This window comes from Ambystoma mexicanum, chromosome 3q (assembly GCF_040938575.1).
Source record: "Ambystoma mexicanum isolate Mex_15411 chromosome 3q, UKY_AmexF1_1, whole genome shotgun sequence".
In the NCBI taxonomy this organism is placed as follows: Eukaryota; Metazoa; Chordata; class Amphibia; order Caudata; family Ambystomatidae; genus Ambystoma; species Ambystoma mexicanum.
The window spans coordinates 17,691,865-17,716,099 of NC_090926.1; the positions used below are offsets into that span (position 1 = coordinate 17,691,865).

The following is a 24,235-nucleotide window of genomic DNA, read 5'->3' on the forward strand; positions in this document are numbered from 1 at the left end:
TGAGCCAGAAAATATCCATCTCAGGCAATACCTGGACCAGTACCTGGCTAACGGATTCATTCGTCCCTCGAAATCTCCAGTTTCTTCAGCTTTGTTCTTCGTTCCGAAAAAATAAGGTGACCTGAGAACATGTATCGATTATCGCACCCTGAACCAGATTACAGTCAAAAATAGATATCCTTTGCCTCTGATTCCCGAATTATTGGACCAAGTTAAAGGAGCCTGCATATACACAAAGCTAGATCTCAGAGGAGCTTACCACTTGGTACGCATTAAGGAGGGTGACGAATGGAAGACGGCCTTTCGCACTAAATACGGATTGTTTGAGTATCAAGTAATGCCCTTTGGACTATGTAACGCACCGGCCGCCTTTCAGTTCTTTATGAATGACGTTTTCCGAGAACTTATTGATGTATGCGTAATTGTTTATATCGATGATATCCTGGTATACTCATCCTCAGAAGCTGAGCACCGAAGACATGTCACAGCGGTTCTACAGAGACTTCGCCAACACCGTTTGTTTGCTAAATTGGAGAAGTGTACTTTTCATGTAAAGCAAGTCGAATTCTTGGGGTTCATCTTGTCACCCAATGGAGTTCACATGGACTCAAGAAAGGTGGACGCTATCACCAAATGGCCGTCCCCAACTTCCGTGAAAGGAGTACAGAGCATGTTGGGCTTCGCTAATTTTTACCGGAGATTCATTCCAGAATTTTCTCGAGTAGTTCAACCCATCACGGCCCTTCTGAAAAAGAATAAAAAATTCGAGTGGACTCCAGAGGCCGAACAAGCCTTCCAAGAATTGAAAGCTAAATTTGTCTCCGCTCCAGTCTTAAAGCATCCTCGTCCAGAACTTCCGTATATCGTCGAGACAGACGCATCCAGCCTCGCAATGGGGGCTGTGCTATCACAACGAGATCCCGAAACACACCAATTAAACCCTGTGGCATTTTGGTCCCGCAAATTTTCGGCCCCCGAAATCAACTATACAATTACGGACAAAGAACTTCTGGCAATTAAGTCCGCCTTTAAGGCCTGGCGGCATTATCTCCTGGGAGCCCGGCACACTGTCACTGTAATCACTGATCATCGCAACCTCCAGTATCTGAAGTCAGCCAAGGCCCAATCTTCGAGACAACTCCGCTGGGCATTATTCTTCGCGGAATTTGATTTTGTGATCACGTATCGGCCAGGCAATAAGAACGGAAAAGCAGATGCCCTTTCCCGAATAGGGGTAGACGAACACACAGCTAATTCAGAGCCGGTACCAATAATCCCCGAACAAAAGATACTGGGAGTGATCAACACGCTATCCCTTGAAGATATCGAAGCAAAAGTCAGTCAACTAATAACTCCTGAAGATTCATTGAATTGGCAACTGAAAGGGAAAGATTTTACGATAGATCAGAATCTATTGTATTTCCAAGGAAGACTATATTTGCCATGTGTTGACTTACAGAAGCAGGTCATCACCTGCTACCATGATTCTCTAATAGAAGGACATCCTGGGGTGGGCAAAACCCTAGAGAAAATCAAAAGACATTTTTGGTGGCCGACTTGGAGAAAAGACATTAAAGATTTTGTGGCTTCTTGTGGCATCTGCGCACAAAACAAGAGTCAAAAGGAAAGACCAGCAGGTCTGCTACATCCAATAGACATTCCACCATGCCCTTGGCATACTCTCTCAATGGATTTTATCACAGATTTACCCTCCTGCTCCGGATACAACACAATTCTAGTAATCGTGGACCTTTTTTCAAAAATGGCTCATTTTATTCCACTGAAAGGTTTACCCACAGCTCCCATTTTGGCCCGAGAATTCCTTGAAAACATCGTCCGGTTGCACGGTTTCCCTTCAGTGTTAATCTCCGATCGAGGGAGCCAATTTATTTCCCATTTTTGGCGAAGTTGTTGTCGTTTAGAGCAAATTGATGTACGACTTTCCACCAGCCATCACCCCCAAACTGACGGGCAGACTGAGAGGACTAACCAAACTCTGGAACAATATCTACGCTGTATGTTGCAACAATCAGAGGGCACTTGGAAGGATGTCCTTTGGATTGCTGAATACGCCTACAACAATTCAATCCATTCAGGAACTGGAAAAACCCCTTTCTTTCTGCTGTATGGAAGTCATCCTCGAACCTCTAATTTGGATCCACCTCAAGCTCTCGGAACGCCCGCTGTAGACCATCTGCATGGGACAATAACTCAAGCATTCAAGGAAGCCACAGCTCACCTTCAACGAGCCAAGGAAAGGTATAAGAAAGGAGCGGATCAACATCGAAAAGAGGCCCCTCAATACCAAGTAGGAGATCAAGTCTGGCTGTCCACGAAGCATTTATCCCTAAAAGGACCACGCACCTTCAACCCAAGGTATTTAGGACCCTACACGATCATGGCTGTGATAAATCCGGTGGCTGTGAAATTGGAGCTACCTACTCGGATGAAGATACATCCCGTTTTCCATGTTTCTCTCCTTAAACCTATGCAACCCGGAACCCGTTTGACTAATCCTCCAGAGCCAATCCAGGTGGATGGAGAACTCGAATTTGAAATTCGAAACATCTTGGATTCCAAAATTTCCAAATCGAAACTGTACTACCTGATTGATTGGAAGGGATTTGGCCCCCAGGAGAGATCTTGGGAGCCTTCAGAATATGTCCATGCACCTCGTCTAGTCAGGAAGTTTCATCGGACTTTTCCCAACAAGCCAAAGCCTCCGGAGAAGACAAGCTTGGGAGGGGCCTTGAAGGGGGGTGCTGTCATGACCGCTGCCTCCAAGGAGTCAGACCCAGCCCAACATCCTTGGAAGCAGGGTCATAACTTCCATTCCAGGCACCCGCCGGTCCCCACAGGGGCCTTTTGGACCTTGTCCTGGCGCCAGTGGCGCCAGGCTCATAAGGGAACCCAGTCCCGGCACAGGAAGCGCCGGGCTCATATTGAGAGGAATGGTGCTTGGGTGGACCTACCTGCTGCAGACCATGCTGCTCACTTACCTGTAGGATGATATCCTCATCCATTCCTGGCTGGAACTACTTTACCTTCTGGGTGTGGCCAGCACCACTCCCTGGGACTGGATACTGGAACTGTGCTGGAAGCTGGAACTTCTTTCTTGTCTGGGCGAGGCTGTGGAAGGAGACACCTAAGCACTCCAGTGGCCTATTTAAACCACACCCGATCAGTGCAACGTGCTTCGCGTTATTCTGCACTAGCAGCAGGACGCTCACCGTGTCAGCTCCAGAGAATCTTCAGCTTCTGCATCTGTGAACAAGAAATCTTCAGTCTTACCTCCCGGCAGATCAGTCTTCAGTCTTCAGCAGCGTCTGAAAGAGAACAAGGACACCAGGTTAGGACAATACAAAACCAGCGCAGCACTTACCTCGTCCATCGGAGCATCCCGAGGCCGCGTGCCGCACTCTTCATACTACGGCAATCCTGTGGAAACAAAGGACATTGGTTAGTGAACCTTCGTGATTATTCTGCTTACCTGTGCCACGTACGCCTCGATCTTCGTCAGGCGCTGTTTGTCCGCACCTGCTAAAACAAGAAGGACATCATTAGGGGCACTGTGCGCCATCACTACTCACGTGCCTTCTAGCTGTCATCGGCTTGCCCATTCTCCGGCACGTACCTCGGCATCCATCTCCACGCCGACAGCTACGGCTACCTGAAAAAAGGGAAAAGAGACATTAAGAAGTGCATTTAACTTCGAAAGGGAAAAGAGACATTAAGAAGTGCATTTAACTTCGAATAACATTCTTTTACTTACGTGCCTTCACGAACTCCGGCATTCTTCTCGCTTACCTTATCTACATACCGGACCTGCAATGGCGAGAGACATTTAAGGGGTCATATAAATAAAACTCCATATTCAAGCAATCACCGTTCGTGCAGCTAACGACGGCCTTGCTCCCTGACTTCATCCTCTGCAATCAAGAGGCTGGGCAATTAACCAGTGAAGCAACTGGCATCAGCACCCCTGCACAGACGCAGGATGGAGAGCTCCGCTTTCACCTATATAAGGTGAGCACATTCAGCCTACGAGTAACGTGGGGAGTCCAGAAAAGGGGAAGGTCAGATTGGCCAACCAGACATTCATTAACCCCTTGTTCTCCTACTTGCAGACACCTCACCCTCCAGGTCAAAATTACGGTGAGGAGAGGGTCTATCCAGGGTGTTACCAGAGGCCTGCGCGTGACCCTAGAAGACACTGAAATCTCCAACCCCGGACCTGCGCCTCCGAGGGATTCAGGTGAGCGTTACAGTAACATTGAAGAAGGAAAAGAAATTTGGGAAAATAGACTCAAATGCGCTAGCCCCTTAAATAAATGTATACAGGCGAGTCTTAACAGTCTTTTAAATTTTATTAGTGTTTTTTTCACCCTAATAATTTTTATTTTTCATGAGAGGTTTCGAAAAAACATTCCAGAAAAAGAGACACTTCTCTTTAGATGTCACTTTTATTCATTTGTTTATGCTTTACACCAATGTATTCTAATTCAAGTGTTTCTCTCTCTCAGATGTCACTTTTTTCATTTATTTTTGCTTCACACCAATATATTCTAATTCTAGTGTTTCTCTCTCTCAGTGTTTCTCTCTCTCGACACGTGTTTCCCCATTGACTCTCTCAATGGTTCTTCAGGAGAGGAAGTGTTTGTACTAAAAAGAAAAAGCCAAATTCTCATTTTAAGTAATGCCTTAAAAATATTTTTTTTTTCCAAAGAAGTAAATATAATATTTGCTACAATGACTCACCCTTCTAATTTTCTTATTGTTAGCATGTATCCTGCTTGTTTTTCCAAATTTTCTATACTCGAGTCTCGCTAATATTCATCAGGATAATTTTTCCTAATTTAATTTTTAGGAAAAGTTCCAGGTTAAGGCTATAAGGGGGAGAATAAAAGAAAAAAGATAAGATAATACTTCTTGTTAATAGTCTATAAAAAAAAAAAAAAAAAAAGGAAAAACATGGTCGTAGTTTAAATACCAGTTCTAATAAAACTTAATCCAGGGAGAGTACAGACTCCTCATTCGCTTACCTTGTTTTCTTTTTTATTTTTTGATCCTATACCGTGATAAGCATCCAAGAGTTAGGATGTCTAACTTAGGCTGATTCCAACTATTTATGCCGCGATCGTGCCATGATGACGTCATTACGCCGCGCCCACGTGATTTTACGTGACGCGATGACGTCATCACGCACGTATTTACGACCCGGCGACCATTTTGGGATGAGTTAAAATAAGTCCAACAACTCCATTCTAGCTTTTTTGTTAAATGAACCAAATTACAAATACAGCATAAAACGATAAACGATATAGTTAATCTAAAGCCAATTATACATTTCCGTGTCACAGTTCAGACCTGTAATACATGTGTCCATTTTGCAAATCCATCTGCATTCCTTTTTTCTTAGTAAGTCTTCCTTATTTCCTCCTCTTGGAGATAACATTACTTTCTCTAGACCAAAGATTCTCAATTTGGAGATATCAAAGTCAGGATGATTCATAATAACATGTACTGAGATAGGAGATCTCAAGTCTTTGTTTCTGATAGCTCTAATATGTTCAAACATCCTTATTTTCAATTTTCTGACAGTACTCCCAATATATAACTTCTTGCAAATACATTCCATTCCATAGATGACAAAAGTTGAGTTGCAATTGATCATTTGATTAATATGATTTATTTCACCATTTGGTAGTGTGATTGCTTTGATTCCTTGTTTTATGAACGGGCATAAATTACAGTACCCACATTTGAAGGTACCATTGTTTGCCATATGAAAAAAGATTTTCCTTTCATCGGATAGTGGACCCATGAAGCTTGGGCTAATCATATTCTTAATTGTTGGTGTTTTTCTAAAGCAAATGTTAGGATGACTATCCAAATGTTTTTGTAAACTTGAATCTGTCAAAAGAATGTTCCAGTGCTTTCTGAGTATTTGTTTGATCCTGCAAGTTTTTGTGCTGAAAGTGGTGACGAATGGAGTTTTGGGATTTGTTTTTACTGATTTTGGCTTGTCTTCCAATAGAGAATCTCTTGATACCAATTCCGCTTTAGTAATTGCTTTTTTGATGGTTTTCATTCCATACCCTCTCTGTAAAAATGTTTGATTGATTCGATGAAGATTGTCTTGAAAGGTTGAAATAGTGCTACAATTTCTTTTTATTCTTAATATTTCTCCATATGGAATACTGTGAATAGTATGTTTAGGATGATAGGATGTTGCATGAAGAAGACTGTTTCCGGCTGTTGGTTTTGTGAATAATTTAGTTTGTATTTGTGAATTTTCAACAAAAAGTTCAAGATCCAAATATTCTATATTTATGGCACTGGCTGTTTTGGTAAATGACAGGTTGAAAGAATTGCTATTAAGATGACTAACATAAATGTCCAGATCTTGTAAGTTACCTTCCCAGATTATTAAAATATCATCTATGAATCGTCCCCAAAATCTGATATTTTGTTCAAAGAAAGGATGTTTCCAAGCATGCTGTAGTTCAAAAAAGCCCATAAAAAGATTTGCATAGGAGGGGCAAACTTTGACCCCATAGCAGTTCCTTGAAGTTGTTTATAAATGTTGTTATTGAAGATGAATATGTTATTGTGCAAACAAAAATGTAACATTTCAATTATCATTTTGTTTTGTTCAAGAAATGAAACAGATCGAGTTTTGAGAAAAAACATTGTGCTGTCCAAACCTTTTTGATGTTGTATACTTGTGTATAATTGAACCACATCCAATGTAACAAAGTAGTAGTTTAGTTCCCATGGTATTGAGTTAAGTTGCTGAATGATATGTTTTGAATCTTTAACGTATGAGGCTAAATTTGCTACCAATGGTTGTAGGTGGGAGTCGATGTATTGTGAGGTTCTTTCTGTTATTGAGCCAATGCCATTAATGATAGGTCGAAGTGGTGGAAAGTCTTTATAGCTTTTGTGGATTTTTGGTAGAAAATATATTGTTGCCATAATGGAATTTTTGCTGATTAAGCTTTGAGATTCCTTATCACCTAAAAGGCTAAGTTCATGCCAGGCTTTTATCTTTGCATTCCACAAGATTTCCAAATTGGGGATAGGATTGTTGTTCATCTTCTCATAACATTCTTTCACATTCAGTTGTTTTAATCCTTCTCTTATGTAGTCAATTCTATTAAAGAGGACAATTTTGCCTCCTAAGATGAACTAGATTTGACCTGGCAAGGGACCCTACAGCAGTAACTTATTTATGGAATGGTTAACCTGCATAAAGGCTGGACAACAGGCTGGAGAAATGTATAAAAGCCTGACTGTTTCAATGAATATTTGCACTCACTGAGCACGCTGAACCACGCCGGAGTTCGCTGTGTTGTACTGAGGGTCGATAGCTATCTGAATTTTGTTCTGTTCTTTTGTAACTGGATTCAGTATAAAATAAAGTGCTTTGTATGTTCCTTTGTAACCTGTGTTTGGTGTGTTTCCTTTTTGGTTACCCTGCCTCATATTATTTCCTTGTTTTCACACTACAAAGAAAATGAAGGCGGCACTGATTTATGAATGCCGCATACTTCCGTGGGTCACCTGAGAACCTTTCTGGTGGTGCCAGGGGCACTGTTCCAGGTAACGTGATCTGTACCCAAGTGGGTGGTATGGCAGGGTTTTGCATTGTTGGACTGCTTCCAGGTAGAGGCGTCTGTCCTGCCTGTGATTGCAAGTATTGCCTGCTAATCTCTTCAGTGCGTTCTTTGGCCACTATTAGGTCTCTCCGGAGGGCATTAGTCTCTTGTCGAGCAGAATGAAACTCAGCACAAAGCTCTCCTAGTAATTGGGCCAAGTGGTCCATTTCTGATGTCTCCATGGCGCCCAGGTGGATTTGTTATGGTAGTCTTCGCGTTCTGTTACGCTCACCTGGTATCCACAGGGACGCCACCCAGCCGGGTTACTCGCTGGTATGCTTCTCAGCTTTGCCCTGATGTGGTCTGCAGGGAAGGTTCTGCCTTGTGGTAAAATTAGGTGAACTCTCCGTCCTGCCTTCTTTGCAGGGGCGCATTGTCTTTCATGGGCGAGTGCGGTGCAGTTACTTCACTGACGCCGGCCCGTTTGATATTGTTCAGGTAGGTCTTATTGGTGTTCTTTAGTTTTGTTGCTATCCTGCATGCCTTTCTTTGTTTAAAATGTCTCTTTTTTCTCCCTTAGGTATGCGGAGCTTCAGCGCGGCGAACTGGCTTGGTTGAGTCCCGCTGGTAAATGATGGCGCATTAAGAGCGCTATGATGCGGTAAGAAAGCGCTATGCGCAGCGCTGCAAAGTCTTGCCTTTGCTAACCTGTGTTTTCCTTCCTTGTAGGTCGCGGTGTTCTTCAGGGAGGGTGGAATGTCTGGAGTGGTGCCAGCCGAGAGGCGACCAGCCCGGTAAGCCTTTTGAGCAGTTCGTAATTTGTAAATGCCTCTACTGCTTTCTTTAATGTTGTCTCTATCTTCCTCTTTCAGGTCGTTCTGTCCGGGAGGCGTGCAGATTCGTGGAAGCTGTTGTCAGTAGCTGCGAGTGTTTAAAGATGAAGACTGCAGGTAAGATGCTGCTGCTAATGATGTACCTTTTGTCTCCTTGCAGGTTCTGCTTCTCCGAGGTTCGAGGGAATAGCTGGACTCAGTGAGCGTCACGTTGTAAGCTGCAAAGTAACGCGAAGCGTGTTGTCTTACTCGGGTGTGGTTTAAATAGTCCCAACAAAATAGTCCAGGTAAAGTAGTCCCTAGGCTACCACACCCAAAACACTAGACCGCATAGCTTGGTTCTTTGGAACCAAGCTATGTGGATGCCTCCATGTTGGCTGACAATACAATAAAGTAGTTCCCAAGCACATTGTTTTTCATGGTGTATGAGCCTGGAGCCATATGCGCCAGGACTGGCCCCATGAGGGCTTTTGAAGAGGATGCCAGGTTCTGGAGGCCCGAGTCCTGACTCCACCACAGAGGGGGTTTTGAGCGAGGGTTGTGACCAGGGATGTCATTTGGGGGTCGCCAGAGGTCGCAAGTGCGACCTCTGAGGTCTCCCTTGCGACCTCTGTGGTCTCCTCTGTGACCTCTTTTTGCAATGCAAGCTCCTGGGCTGTAGCCAGCACCATGTGGCTCTTTAATTCTGGAGTGGCTAGGTTTCTTGTTCAGGCCCCTTAAAAAAAGAAGAAAAATAAGAACATGAGGGCCACAAGTTTAACACTTTCAGCACTGAACCTAAAGAAAGAAAGAATAGGAATGCCAAAAAATGTGGCTTTCTGGAATTCTATACAATAATTGCTAGACTCATTAAAGGTTTATTTCAGGCACACTTCGGGGGATGAGTCACTGATTTAGTCTGTTCTCAAATGCCTCAACTCAGTCTTTCATCCTTCTGAGATCGATAAATGGGTACCAACACAGGTTGGGTGATATTGGGTGTATATTTCTTCTATGTAAAGCTCTTAAGCTTACGTGTTATATAATAACACATCATTATCATTTGGTCATGGACATCTGCTTGCAATCACAGTCATTTGGTAATATGTGCCTATACACACTGATCTTAAGGATACATATGGCGATCCATTCAGGTATGAAAGGTACATCACATTATAGTGATATCGTAACCATATTTTTCGTAGTGTACAATGTTATGTGATGCCACTTCCTGTTTTGTCAACGAGTGAAAGGTCGTGTTCCATCGCTTCCCACGATATCACTTTGGCGTGGGGTCAAATGACATCACTGATGTCATCAGGGGTCAAGGGTCGTGTGATGTCACTTCCGCTACCCCTGGCATTTTGGTGAAATGACGTCCCTGGTTGTGACACCTCCCCCTTCTGAGATGTCTTGATGTACTCTTGGCTGTCATTTCCCAACTAAATATGACAGGGGGGACGGCCCCTGTAAGCTATGTCCACCCAGAGTACACATGTCTGAGTATATTGTGCTGTGAGCATAGGAAAATGTGTGCGGTTAGCCCCACACATTTTCAGGAGGTTGATCTACCATCATTCAAATTCATTTAAAGTTTCGAAAAAGCCCAGGTGAGGTCACACCCACTGTGTGGATGGTCTAATTCCTCACAATAATAGCTCACACAACTGTTTGAGCAGCCCACTCCATGCTCTTCATATCTCACACCACTATCTGTGCAGACCTCCCGAGATAGAATGGGCTGCTTCCCTGTCTGTGCAGGTCACCTTTATCTCCATTAGATAATATAGCACACATCCCTATCTGCTTAGACCACCCTTACCTCTCCCTAGATAACTTAGCTCATAGATCCCTGTCTGTGCAGGCCACCCTTAGCACTCAATAGATAATATAGTCTGACATATTATCTTACCCCCTTTAGCTCTCCCTAATACAGGTCACACACCTCTCTTTGCAGACCACCCTTAGCTCTAGCTAAATAATATAGGCCCACACACCTGTGTGCTGCCCAATCTTAGATTTTGCCAATTAAAACAATTCCCCACATCTCTCTATGCGGGCCACCCTTGGCTGTCCCCAGATAATGTAACAAACACCCCTGCCTGTACAGACCACCCTTAGGCCTCCCGCTCTCTAGATAATATAGCGCACACACCTGTCTGTTCAGACGAGCCATAGCTCTCACTAGATAATATTACTGATACCTGTGTCTGTGCAGGCCATCCTTAGCTAACCCTAGATATATAGGTTTCAGCTTTGACCGTGAAAGCCACCATTAGCTCTCCTCAAATAATATAGCTCTCAACCCTGTCTGTGCAGGCTGCCCTTAGCTGCCCATGGATAGCGTAGTTCGGACCCTCTCAGTGCATATCACCAGAAGCTCTTAGATAATATAACTGACCCCCATTCTATGCAGGCCACCCTTAGATCTCGCTAGATAACATAGTTTCCCCCCCTTTCTGTGCAGTCCACCCATATCTGCCCCTAAATAATATAGGTCACACCCCTGCCTGTGCAGGCCACCCTTAGACCTCCCTATATAACACAGCTTTCACCCCTGCCTGTGCAGGCCACCCTTAGATAATATAGTACACATTCCTATCTGTTCAGGGCACCCCTATTTGTCCATGTTTCTATTGTCACGCCCATGCCTATGCAGGCCACTCCTACTTTTCCACGGATCTATCGTCTGAGGAGCCAGGAATGAGACACGGATACAGGGGGGGTTCATGAGTTTGGCCATAAACGTTTATTGAAACAAAAAAGGGGTTGGAAAATGCCTCTCTCCCCCTAATCTAAGAGGTATTTCCTTAGCTAACATAAACTAGGGGCCTGGCCGATGTCAAGATGTCCAACGCAAACTGTCCCGGGTCCAAAGTGCTATTCTAGCCCTCACATTCTAACAAAATCAACTCTAAGGTGAAAAGGGCAATGTCTTTGGCCTTAACAGTTCAAAAGGAAATGCCAACTCCAACATAAAAGTTCCCAATGGATAAAGTTCACAGTTCCAGGGGAGTGATCCCTTCCCCTGTGATTCCTGGCCACTGTGCTTTACATTTTCATAGACATCAGTTTCCTGGAGTTGCTCTTGTTCAGCAAAGGAACTGGTGTGCAAAACAACTTGCCTGTGGGTTTTACCCTTAGTAGGATACCTGATGTCCTCCCCGCCAGGGTTCTTCTCCCCTTTATAGATCTCAGTGCAGTCTTTGGCTATTCCTGATGGATCCTTATCAGGACGGATGGTGGAACTCCTCACAAGGCCACCCCTACTTCTCCCCGGATACAGCAGCGTCACATACATCCCTTTGCAAGGCACCGCTAGCTTTCCCTGGATATATTGTCCCAACCATGCCTATGCAGGCCACTCCTAGAAAATACAGCACCCCGACACCCCTGCAGGCCTCTGTAGCTCCCCCTTCTATAATAACGTCTTGGGAGGATAGCTCAGGGGCAACGTGCTCCCCTTGGAAGCAAGGCGACACGGAGCAACACAGGTTCGAGCGCTGGGTCCGTGCTTAGAAACCTCTGGGTATTAAGTGCGTTATAAATAACCTATCATATCATATAACACCTGTAAAGGGCACCTCTGCCTGTCAGCAGATAACCCCTAACCAGTTTTGGGTTTGTTTGTAGGACGGCCCCCTTTGTCTCCCAAGTCTCCCAAGCGTGTGGGTGGGGTGTGGTTCATTTCACGCATTGCACTAGACATGCCCCCTGCCCTCCTCCTGCGCGGAGTCTGTCCTGGGAGTTCACTTCATGTACACCAGAGGGGCAGGCCGGGGCTCGTCGCCGCCCCCAGCTCCCTCCCACCTCCTCAAATCATATAAGTACTGTCAGCCGGCGTGGCGCAGACACACCCAGTGCCTGGCTCCCAGTCCCTCCCTTCCCTGCAGTCCCAAGATTCACTGGAAGAGGGGGCGGGATAACGAGCCCGGGGAAGCAAGCGCCCAGGGGGCAGCAGAACACCACCACAGACCCGCAGAAAGAGAGCGCGCACCTGCGGGAGAGGGAGGAGCGCGCCCTGCCGCACGCAGACCGAGGGCGCAGCTGCAGCGCACCTGACGCCACCTGTGCAGGAACAAAGAGCGGCGCCCACAGCCCCTGGACACGCGCACGCCCAACAGCTGCTGGGAGCAGCAGCCCTCCAACCGGGTGCCCACCTGTAGCCCACCTTCCCGGTCACGCCCTGCTGAGTGCAGACACCTGGAGAAAGGGCAGCCCCGCGCCACTCGCTGCCCACGAAGAGCAGGGCAGCGGCCGGTCATTTCGGCAAACCCACCGGTGCCATCCCGCAGGAGCAACAGCTGGAGGGCGTGTTCCAACCAGTGAGGCCGTCGTGCCGCCCCCAAATATATCGCCGGGGAGAAAGTCGATATCAAAGATAAAACTTATTGCACATCGGAAACTTGTGTTCAACTGAGAGAGAGAGGGCGGTGTTATTCGGAAACAGGACACCTTGGCCAAGATCGCCCACGGGATGGGGAGGGGGAGTTCTGCCCAGGAATAGCCCCGGGACAGCGGCGACGTGCTGATAAAGTGCCCCCGCCGCCGCGGTGCAGCACGGAACGGGGTACCTGTGGATCGCGGTCGTTTGCGAACCTGGAAAGACGCTGCCTGCGAGGGCGGACTCACCTGGAGGGCCAAGTGGGGGGAGGAGAGGCTGGCTCCCACCTGCAGCTCCGTGCCAGTGGCGGGGTGGCAGCAGGCGCCCTGGGCAGCCACGGGAGGAGCAGATAGCGGCTTCGCGGGACGTGCGCCTAGCGGTGTCGCCTGCGCTACCGCATTCCAGCACCGCCAGGGAACAGCTTGCCCGCGCCCCTCCCGCCCCGGGGCTGTACACTTCTACTCTTAAATGCCCCAAACAGCCTGCACCCGGAGCCAGCATGATTTGGAGGCCCCTGTTGCTATCTCTGTGGTACCTGCACCTCGCCAACGCACAGGTACGTGGCCCATTGCACCGCCATGGTGTCGTTCTATGTGGGGCTAGGCGGGGAACGAGGCTATAGCCTGTGTGTGCCAGTCTGGCTTGTCCGTAGCGGATATCCCGCTAGAGAGGAGTCTAGGCGCTTGGGTGCCTGTCAGTTAAACCGTTAGATAAGTGATTTGTACGTAGTTCGGCAATAATTGACAGAGACGCACGCTATGTGTTCTGTAGGCCCAGGGCGAGGGTCAAGGCAAGGGGTCGCTCCCTGTGAAACTTATAGTAACACAAGACGGGCAGTGGCTCAGGGGAAAGTGAACTCCAATCTCCCAGCAGAGCTTCGAGTAACACAAGACCTGAAGGGAGAGAGGTGCCAGCAGAGTTTACATGTAGGGGGGGTGGGGTCTCTGATCTGCTGCATCTAAAGGGCTCGGTCTGTCCCCAACTAATGTCCGTACCCCCCCCCCCCCAGTCCCTCAACGGTGCCCTTGAAAGTCTATCAATATAATGGCCCACGTGGTATTCTCCTCCCCTGGCTGTCACTCGATCGCTCTCCATGCACAGGAGGGCGCTGACGTGTGACGCCCAGCACGGGCACACCGATTGCAGAAGTACCTGCTATGCACGGCAAAGCAGTGGGAGGGCAGTGGCAGAGCGACGACCAACACAAGACCTGCGAGGGTGGAGGGGGGTCTCCCTGCAGAACGAACAGCAACATAAGACACGCATGGATGGGGGGACGAGGGTGGGGGCCAACACAAGACACGCATGGATAGGGGGGCCTCCCTGCAGAGCGAACAGCAACACAAGACACGCATGGATGGGGGGGTGGCGAGGGTGGAGGGGCAACACAAGACACGCATGGATAGGGGGCGTAGGGGGGGTCTCCCTGCAGAGCGAACAGCAACACAAGACATGCATGGTTGGGGGAGGGGGTCTCCCTGCAGAGCGACTAACAACACAAGACACGCAGAGTCCCAGGCGACACGCAGGGGCGCTCTGTAGAACGCCCGTGCATGCATACATTGTGCCTGGCAGGGGGCGGGTCCGGGGAGACCCGCAACCCCCACGTCCCCTCCCGCCCCATCAGCTTGCCCCTGCAACTCCGAAAGGAAACCACTACTAGCCCGCACCCTAGGACCCTACTTCGGAATCCAGACAGCCCAGTGTGCCCCTCACGACGAGCTGCCCACAAGTTACAGGTGAACTGCTAGCACGTGCCCTTCACCTGGCGCATCTGTCCTACGGAGATGAACACCTATGGCCTGCAGGTCACTCATAGATCGCTAAAGCCAACGCACCAACCCACTGAGCTGTCTTGTCCCTTGAGCAGAAAAAAACACTCTTACGCCCACCAAAGGAATGTGTCGAGCAACTGAGAGCTGCTGGGATGGGATGTGTGTGCCAAGAGGGCTGAGTGGCCCCCATACCCTCCAGACAGCGAAAAGGAAGACAGCCACAGAAAATGTGTACCGCAAACTGTGCCCAATAGTGAGAGGCCCGGAGCGGCAGCTGGGTTCCTGGAATCCAGGGAGCGCTTCTCTCCCCAGGCCACCTTGCCAGGCAGCTCTCGGGGAGGGTAGGCAGACAACTCCCTGGGTGGTTGATCTTTTATCTTTGGGTATTCACATAGCGACCCCCAGATACACTGGCTTACAAGGGGGTGCCCAGTCATGTTGCCACCCCCTGGAACACGAGTCTGCTCTCCCCTGCCTGGAGTAGCCAGTGGCATTTCACGGGTCCTGCACGAGCTGGCGCTGAGGTCCTCCACAGGCTGTCCCCGGGTCCATTCGCTCCTGGGGGCCTTCTCGGGGCTCTCCGCCTAATTGCTATCATTTCTAAAGAGCCCCCCCCTCCTAATTGCTCACGCCTTCAATAGCTACCCACGCCATCGGCTGGTGTTATACCACTCGTGTGAGGCACCAGGGTAAAAGCACTATGGGAATCGGTGAAAAATTGCCCAAGACCATGCCAGCCCTAGCAACAAACTCTCGCACAACTCCCAAGTGGCAGCCTGGCATGTTACACCCACCATCAGTCACCACTGACCTGTTGCCCATACTTCCAATGGGAACCACAAAAGTGCATGGTCCAGAAGGCAAAGCGTTATTTGCTGAGCACCGTGGACTGGTTGATGGTGTCACACTTTGCCCTTGCCAGTTATGCCTTCTACCTTCTATAGCGCACATCTGTTAGTGGTATGACTTTGCAGCACTGTGTGTGTGTGTGTGTGTGTCTAAAGGTGTAGGTGCTGCCTTGCAGTCGTGATGAGCATGTGCATGGCAGGGATAGGGGGGGGGGGGTGCTCGGACCTACTCCTTAAATTTTCTAGATTGTGATGAGTAGTGGACCCAGTAAACGGTGCAGGATGTACCTGGATGCTGGAATTGTGTTCTTCTCACCAGCCAGGTCGGGCGATACCAGCAGGAGTGGACTGGCCTACAGGGAACTCCGGAGATTTCCCAGTAGGCCTCTGCTCCCAGCGCCTCTTTTGTGTGGTAACCTGTTATTATTTCCAAATGGTCACATAGGAAAAGCATTGGACTTGCTGAAAGTGTGTAATGGGGGGCCACTTTGAGAATGGAGGGCCTTTTTTTGTTTTTTGCGCTCATTGATGACATCACTGGTGAGCCTGTTATTTCCAGAGTGGGCCGCTGCACATGCAGTTGCTGAGCAGTCTTGTGAGTAGGTAACTCGAGGTCCCTGGAACATCCTTTTTTCACTCTTGTGAGTTCCATAAATCATTCCCACGAGATGATTTAGTTAATTGGTTTGTTCGAGCTTCACTACAACTCCCAAAATGCATTTGTTTGTTAAATGAAACGTCAGCACTGGAATTCTAGTGTGGCAGTAATACGGATCCATCTGGTGACCCTACATATTTATTTAAAAATGAGTTATAGGTGCCCCTCTGCGAGAATGAACACAGCAAAAATTGCCTGTTCTTTAGGAAGGCCCACTCTAGAGTCTGCAGCACACGCTTTTTGCTCACTGCACCTTCACGGATGGGGAAATAACTATTTGCATATCAGTCTTTGTGCCGCCCACATGGGCAGTCCAGCACCGAAATGCCATGGCAATTCCCTTCTGAACAAGAGTACCAACAGCAACCCAATACACGTGTTTCAGCCTTCTTGGGCCTCATCAGTGAGGTGGAGCTGTGCCTCTCTGAGCACAGGGAGCAAGGAGTCCACGTCTAGACGACTCTGGGAAACTTTGGGTGACTAGCCCATCCCTTAAATAATCAAAATTGTCATGGGCACCCCCCTTTGAGAACGAACACAGCTAAATGATCAAGAGTCCGCAGCCACGCTTTAGCTCACTGTTCCTTTCACAGATGGGACTCTCGAGTGGGTACCTTCCCAAAGAACAGGTCAATGGGCCTTGTTCGTTCTCACAGAGGGGCGCCTCTGGCTACTTTTTTATACATAACTTTTTATGTTAAAAAGCTTTCATGCTGCACCCATCACCAGAGCAATGGTCTTGTGGTGCTTGATCTAAAGAGGTACCGTTAGCCCTGCTCTGCTGCTACTCACGCACGGTCCCTTTGAACTTTAACCTAGGCATGAGAATCTGGCACTGCCCAGAGGGAGCTGGTTGTGAAGTGGCTGGGGCGGGACTGCTCTCGGTGGTGGGCTGGCCCATACGCAACTCTGGTGATTCTTCACTGGGTCTCTGCGCCCTGGGCCTCTCTCCTGAGTGGGATGAAGTATTGTTAGGAAGCTTTCAGTATATGTTAATATGCGGCCATTTTCTAGACCCTTTCCAGGGCCACTTCTGGTTTCCAGCCCTGGTGGTTCCCGTTAGGCCCACAGAGCAGTAGCTCATCTCCCGGCACCCCCATCATGTTAAGCCACGGCCCCGCTTCACAGGATCATCTGTGACATGTGGATGCAGAGAAGCCCTGCTGCATGGCCCCTGCACGTGTGAGTGAAGCACTTTACCCCAGAGTGTTCGTCTCCAGTCATGCGTAGTACCGACGCGGCGGACGCAGTGCGCCTACTGCCCGGCCCCATTGAGAATGGCCTCTGGCCACGCTCTCTGCCCCTTGCGGACTCGTAGCTTCCACATCGGTGGCACTCGAGTGCTCACGTTTGGTGTTTGGTGCCAGAGGGCCGGTTTGGAAACCTTGGGCAACCTACGTGAAAACCTGTTTTGGAAGAGCGACCCACAGCATGGCCCAGAGGCATTGCTGGAGGATCTGCAGGGGGGCAGAGGGGAGGGGGGGCGATATATAGCCCTGGATATAAGATCGGGGGCAACGACCACAAGGCTAGCTAGCCCCCAGTCTCGACATTAGCGTAGCCCCAGATCTTTCCCAGGCCTACATCCCTGATCCCTGGTCTTCCAAACTGAGTACATGTTGTTCTTAAAAGGGGTCTGTTCCACGCCTCGGCGGCACGCTGCTGCTGCCTCCAGTGCCAGGGCATGACTCAAGCGGCTGCCATGTGGCCCTTCTGATCGTTTTTGCACCATCACTTTGGCCATACGGAGGGTTTTCCGCCTGGCATCCAGAAATCCGTTACCTACATTTGATTTTTGGGTTGACAAACTGTATGCGAAGCCGACAGAATCTCGTTGAATTGTTGTTTTTGACCCACTATTTTTTTTTATTTGTATTAAAACCACTGGCCTCAAAGGAAGCATACTCTGCTGGCTGGTGGACATGCCTGCTTCTGGTTCAGGATACTCTGCTGGCTGGTAGACATGCCTGCTTCTGGTTCAGGATACTCTGCTGGCTGGTGGACATGCCTGCTTCTGGTTCAAGATACTCTGCTGGCTGGTGGACATGGTGGACATGCCTGCTTCTGGTTCAAGATACTCTGCTGGCTGGTGGACATGCCTGCTTGTGGTTCAGGATACTCTGCTGGCTGGTGGACAAGCCTGCTTCTGGTTCAGGATATTCTGCTGGCTGGTGGACATGCCTGCTTCTGGTTCAGGATACTCTGCTGGCTGGTGGACATGCCTGCTTCTGGTTCAGGATACTCTGCTGGCTGGTGTACATGCCTGCTTCTGGTTCAGCATACTCTGCTGGCTGGTGGACATGCCTGCTTCTGGTTCAGGATACTCTGCTGGCCGGTGGACATGCCTGCTTCTGGTTCAGGATACTCTGCTGGCTGGTGGACATGCCTGCTTCTGGTTCAGGATGATTGTAAAGGCCTCGGCGTGCTTTTGACTACGGGAGAGTAACCTTCCCTCTGGGAGCATAAACGGGATGTCACGCTATTTGGACCACTCTATAGCGTTGCTCCACTTAAATGGACACCACAAAACTACTCCAAAAGTACCCGTGCACTAGAAGCGCTCTCGTTGGCGGAGAGTTATTTATTGGTCATTTATATAGCGCCTGTACACGAAAACCAGCGTTTCAAGCAGCGGCCACTTCTTTCAAGTAAGCCCGAGCTTTGGGCCGGATTGGTTGTAGTCCTGAGGAGACGCTTACCATTGGACACGCGTGTGCTCAGTGTCGAGACTGATTGGATTTCGCCCTGGTGAAGGACCTCTGCGTCAAAAATGCATCTTCCTGCGCATTTAAATAAATAATGATGAGCCATGAAATATAGTTCATTATGGAGGACATTGTACGGATCTTTTTGGTTAAGAAATTGGGTTTGGGCAGACTTTACTTTTTGGGCTGTTGGCCCAAGCCTACTGTGCCTGCACTTGAAGTGTCTACTGCGGGGCGCTTCATGGAGACCTGCAGGCCAACCATGGCATTACCATTGGTTGTGGTGCCCACCCACCACATCATCTATGACCGTCCCAGAGAAGGCTACCGATTCTCTCTCCCCCTGCCTCCTCCACTGCCCCCCCCCCCATCAGTACAGCCAAATGATGCCACCGGAATAGGTGCATACCCCCAGCCGCTCCCCCTGTCTATATATACACTCGCCCGTATTTCTGGCTGTCTCTAGATAGACGCGTCCTCCGGCGCTCTGTCTGACTGCTAGGTGTACAGTACAGCGGGCGCATTCACTGTCTCGCTGCTCCATGAGTCACCCGGCTGGCGTTCAGTCACTCGCCGGAGGTCACACGGAGTGTCAGACCTGGGATCCAATCCAAATAGGTAGCCCCAGGACGCTGGGAGTGTGCATGGCAAAGCCAGGAGGATCCCGCGCCAGGCCCCGCATGGAATGTGTAGCCTGGAGGCTGCCAGGGGGCATGGGGCGCCCCCCCCCTCGCCCCCCCAGAGAAGGTGCCTGTGAGATTGTCCTGCTATATGGCATCCGAGCCCCTGTAATCTGCGAATCGAGAGGGGTTGCCCTGCGGGATCTGTCCATCCCAAGGGATTGCACTACTGGCTGAGGTTTGAACCTGTAGAATGTGTGTATCCTGGGGGGAAGCATTGGAAACTAAACAGCAGCAGCAAGAGACCTCCTCACCGGAAACGGCAACAAAATACTCCCAACAATCTTGAGCCCAGAGGGTCCCTCCCACTCTCCCTACGGGGCAAACAGCCTACATACACATCCCATTTGCGGGGCAACCCCACCACGCCTCTCTGGCATCAGAGGAGCCTCTCGCACCGGTGGCCGGCTACCCTGACTTCAGCTGATCAGTCGTTGGGCGGCCCCTCTGGGTGAAAGGCGCACCCCAGTTTTCTCGGCCAGTATTGGCCTAGGGGCACGCCGGCGCTCGGGAAAGGCTCTCGCACAGTCCTTCAAGAGTCGACTCTATCCCACCTGCACCCCCTTTCCCGCTTTCTTGTAGTGCTTCGAAGCTACAACATGACGCGACCTTGCATCTGAGGTCTGCGCCTGCAGAATCTGTGCTTCCAGAGGGACAGCCCTGCTGCCCGAGCCTCTGAAATCTGTGCATCCAGAGGGACACCCCTGCTGCCCAAGGCCTAAGATGTGTGCAAACTGGTGGATAGCTCCAGTGCTTTAAGTGGGGAGAGACATCGAGGGGGAGGGACTGAAACGGGGGCGTGTGGCCTAAATGATGGACACGGTCTGCACTGTGCTGTGCGTGTCACCGCAAGGCGTGGGACTCAAACGTTTTCAAAAATGTTGAATGACCACCATCGCCAATGGGCACAAATGAACAGTTGGCTGACTAAATGGCATAAGTCTACTGCTATTTTAAAACAAAAAAGTTAATGCCCAAAAGTGTCTTTTTTATTCGGTATGAAGATAGAGTTGGGCACTAACTCTAAGGTTTACTAACTCTGTTGTGCTGCTGGCCTCCCGCCACTCGCAGGCTGGCCCCCGTGGTCGAAGTGCCAAATAATACCAAAGGAAATGGAGTGTCGATACACTGGCCACGTGTTCTAGGGGCGAGATGTTTGGCCGATCTCCCCCGGACGTGCGGCGCGAAGGGGGAACAGCGCAGACCTGGGCGGCCGCGAAGGTTGCTACGCCTGGTGCCAAGCCACGGACACGAGTGGGTGCAATGCCAGGCCATGGACACGTGTGGGTGCCGTGCCAGGCCATGGACACGTGTGGGTGCAGTGCCAGGCCACGGACACGTGTGGGTGCAGTGCCAAGCCACGGACACGTGTGAGTGCAGTGCCAGGCCATGGACACGTGTGCCAGCCCATGGACACGTGTGGGTGCAGTGCCAGCCCATGGGCACGAGTGGGTGCAGTGCCAGCCCACGGACACGTGTGGATGCAGTGTCAGGCCATGGACATATGTCCTAAATTTGATAGACGGGTAACCAGCGCAAGGAGCTTCTAAGATTCGATAAGGAGGGGAACTTAGGGAGATGGAAAATAGGGCGCAGCGCCGCGTTTTGGGCAAGTGGTTACAGAAAATAGTTGGGAAGACCTATATACACAGCGTTTACATAGTCCAGGCGAGCGCTGAGCAGGGCCCCCACCGTTGGCAGGCTCCGAATGAAGAAGGAAAGGGGTGGTATGCCTGAGATTGAAACCGACTGATTGGCCCGGTGGCCGGTCTCTTTCCAGGTTCCCAAATCCTTCCACGACTGCTCACCTTTATGCGAAAGAGGTAGGGAGGCCAACCCGCACAGACGGCAAAGGGGTGATGTCAGGAATCGTTTAATGAACGTGTAGGTCCCATACGCACGAGCTTGGCTTTAGTAGGGTTTATTTGGCGATGCTTATTGGTCAGGGAAATATTCCCGAAGAGAGCTGCAGCTGTTCAAAAGCCTCCTGGGGCCAGATGCCTTTAGAAACAGTTGGGTAACATCGCCGCATGGGTGGCACGCAATTTATTCTATAGATGACTGGCGATGGTGGTGGGTATCCAACGGGGAGTCCAAAGTAATTGCATTGACTAATAGTCCAGGTGATTTGGGTCTCAAAGATCTTGGACAACTTGGTGACTGGAGGATAGCACAGGGGCAACGTGCTGCTCCTGGAAGCAAGATCGCGCAGAGCAGCAGAGGTTCCAATCCCGGATCTGCGCTTAGATGTATTAAGCGCCTTAAAAAAATAATCATGTGAAAAGCTGTTGACCTGTGTCATTGGCTCCAGATCAGAACAATGTTCCCTCTGTGGTGCTCCCCCGTCCCCGCCCCTCAAACTTCCCATCATTGTAAACCCCATACATGGATTCTTCCTTTCCTCCAGTCCACCCCAACTAGGGAGACTGAAGAAAACGGTGTAAGAATGTGGATTGCAATGAACCCCCCCCCCCCCAGCATGTGGTTTATGCAGGCTCCCATCCGCACATGACTGTAGACACACACACACACACACCCCCCACCCCCAAAGAAAATAACTCTGCGCCCCCTGCCGCGCTTGGCAATGCGTTGTATGTCCCAAGCAGTCTGTTGATGAAGCAAACGACAATCCGTTACACTGCCTTGATATCTGGAGGGCTCCTTCGAGTCTTTCGTTGGGGTGGTGAGACCCGAGGGAGCCACAGCAGAGGGAAGAAAAAAAAGGGGGGGGCTTTCTTTGCAGTCGGGCTGAAGGGAGCACCGGCAGTGTGGAGGTTTAGCGAGAGTGCTAGCCCCGGCCCACTTAAAGCCCTGGATATCTCTGTCGGAGGTCTGAGTATGTAATACAAGTGTAGCATGATGGATGGCTCTGCTGTCTGCTGCTTGAGCCTGTAGTTGCCAGGTAGCCTGAAGCATAGCTCTGGGGTCTGGTTCCTGTTCTTCCCCTGCAAGGCAAAGGATATCGTTGTTGTTGGAGGCTTGGGCCTATAAAACCAGTCTAAACTGGGAGGTGGCCCTGCTCTCCGCAGCCTATGCTTCACGTGCTGGTTTCCGTGTAGTGGGATGGGCTGCTCCGCTCTCGTGGCCCGAGCCTGTAAGATTTCATACCTGAAGATGGCTCTGCTGTCTGAGCCTGTGGTCTGGAGTGTGTGTCCCTCCGGGGGTGGGGCATGGGGGGGGGGGGCTGATGCAAGGTCCCACAGGAATGCAGAGCTTCTTTCTTGGCGCCATGCCCACAGCCGCTCTCCTTCTCCAAGTGCCCCGCCTTTCACCCTCTCCTTTTTCCCGGGAGAGGGCCAGCCCTGATCTGCACAATGCCTGGCGCCGTGCCCCTGGCACGATGCCCTCTGGATCTTTACCCCCTCCATCTCATGCTGTGGCGGCCTTTGGCCTCCTTCCAAACGAACTCTTATAATAGAGCAGCTCATCTCTTAAAGGCTGGCAGGGCTGGCACAGAGCAGCACAGGCCTGCCATGCGTCCGACTCCCTGACCGAAGGGTCCGACTGCCACCCACTTCGCCCACTTCTCATCGAGCTCGGACGGGTATATCCCATTACCCAAAGGAGCAGTCCGACTCCAAGAGCTTGACCACTGGCCCTGAGCAAGGGTCACTCGGCGGCCATCTGGTTGTACCGTTGTACGCATTTTTTTTATTGGGCTATTAGGTGGCAGAGCCCCTATACACGGAGCACATGGGGAGGCAGGGCATAGGAGGAGGGACACACATCTTGTAGGTGTTGTTTGGTTATATGCCCACCCATTGACTGCCCATGTTGATGCTAATCCCTACGGCCATTCCCACCCAGTCCCTGCCCATCTCCATCCAAAACACCACCTCATGGGAACTCGTTGAGCTCACTTTTATTTAAGCCTTACCATCCAACTTTACACTCGAAGTGCCTACGAGTATTTTTTTTTTTCAAAGCAGCCTTCTGAGGGTGAATATATTCTTTGGACTTGTAAACCCGCTTCAAAGATGGTGATAAACCCTGAGGAATGCCCAAAAGGTTTCAGAAGATGGAGACGGACCTCGAGTGATGTCCAGGAAGTTTAAGAATATGGTGGCACACCCTGGGTGGTGTCCTGGAGCGCTTTTGAAGATGGTGGCAGACTCTGAGGAATGCCCGGAAGGTTTCAGAGGATAGTGCCTGACTCTAAGAGATGCCTAGAAGGTTTCTGAAGATGGTGACGCGTGCTGAATGATGCCCCATAGTTTTAAGAAGAAGATGGTGACGCAACCTTTTTCGCTCAGGGTAACTCAATCCCCTGGTCCTTGGTCATTGACAAAGCCCACAATGTCCTTTCGCCCTTTCTTTCCTACTTCTTAGGCTTGCCGATTATGTATTTCCGTAGTACTTTGGTTCCGTTTCCTCCACTGGTTCATCCTTAGGTGGCAAACAGGAACCATAGAAGCTGTTGCCACCAGGTGCCTCCGCTGCTAATTTCCAGACCCTACCTGGTAAGAACAACTGTACATCACATTAAGCAGCCATGGGCCAAGTGCGGCCAACACTCAAAGGGAAGCCTGGCCCGCCATGATGCCATCACAGCACCAGGCCCAATGTTGATAACATGTCCTGCACGGCCTGATACAAAGACACCTGCAAATTGAGGCCCCTTGGTGGAAGGCAAGACCCATCCCTCCCGGGGGCATCCCAATCCCCATCCCACCCCCAGACTAGATAGAACCACACACAGGGATTTCTTATTGACACCATTTGTGGATTCCCAACAACACCACCAACAGAGGACGTCCACAGCTGCGCTGTCT

General features: G+C 49.9%; 1 protein-coding gene across 5 annotated transcripts in view; it reads left to right on the top strand.

Moving 5' to 3' along the window:
• The first annotated feature begins 12,281 nt into the window (after nucleotides 1-12,281).
• Nucleotides 12,282-24,235, top strand: part of PDGFB (platelet derived growth factor subunit B) — a 63,640-nt gene continuing 51,686 nt past the window's right edge. For all 5 annotated transcript variants that reach the window (XR_011304933.1, XR_011304932.1, XR_011304934.1 and 2 more), the window contains exon 1: nucleotides 12,282-13,353. Coding sequence is in view for 2 of the 5 variants with exons in the window: in XM_069652954.1 (XP_069509055.1) it covers nucleotides 13,297-13,353 (57 nt within the window). In the remaining 3 variants the exon portion in view is untranslated. The remainder of the gene's footprint in view (nucleotides 13,354-24,235) is intronic.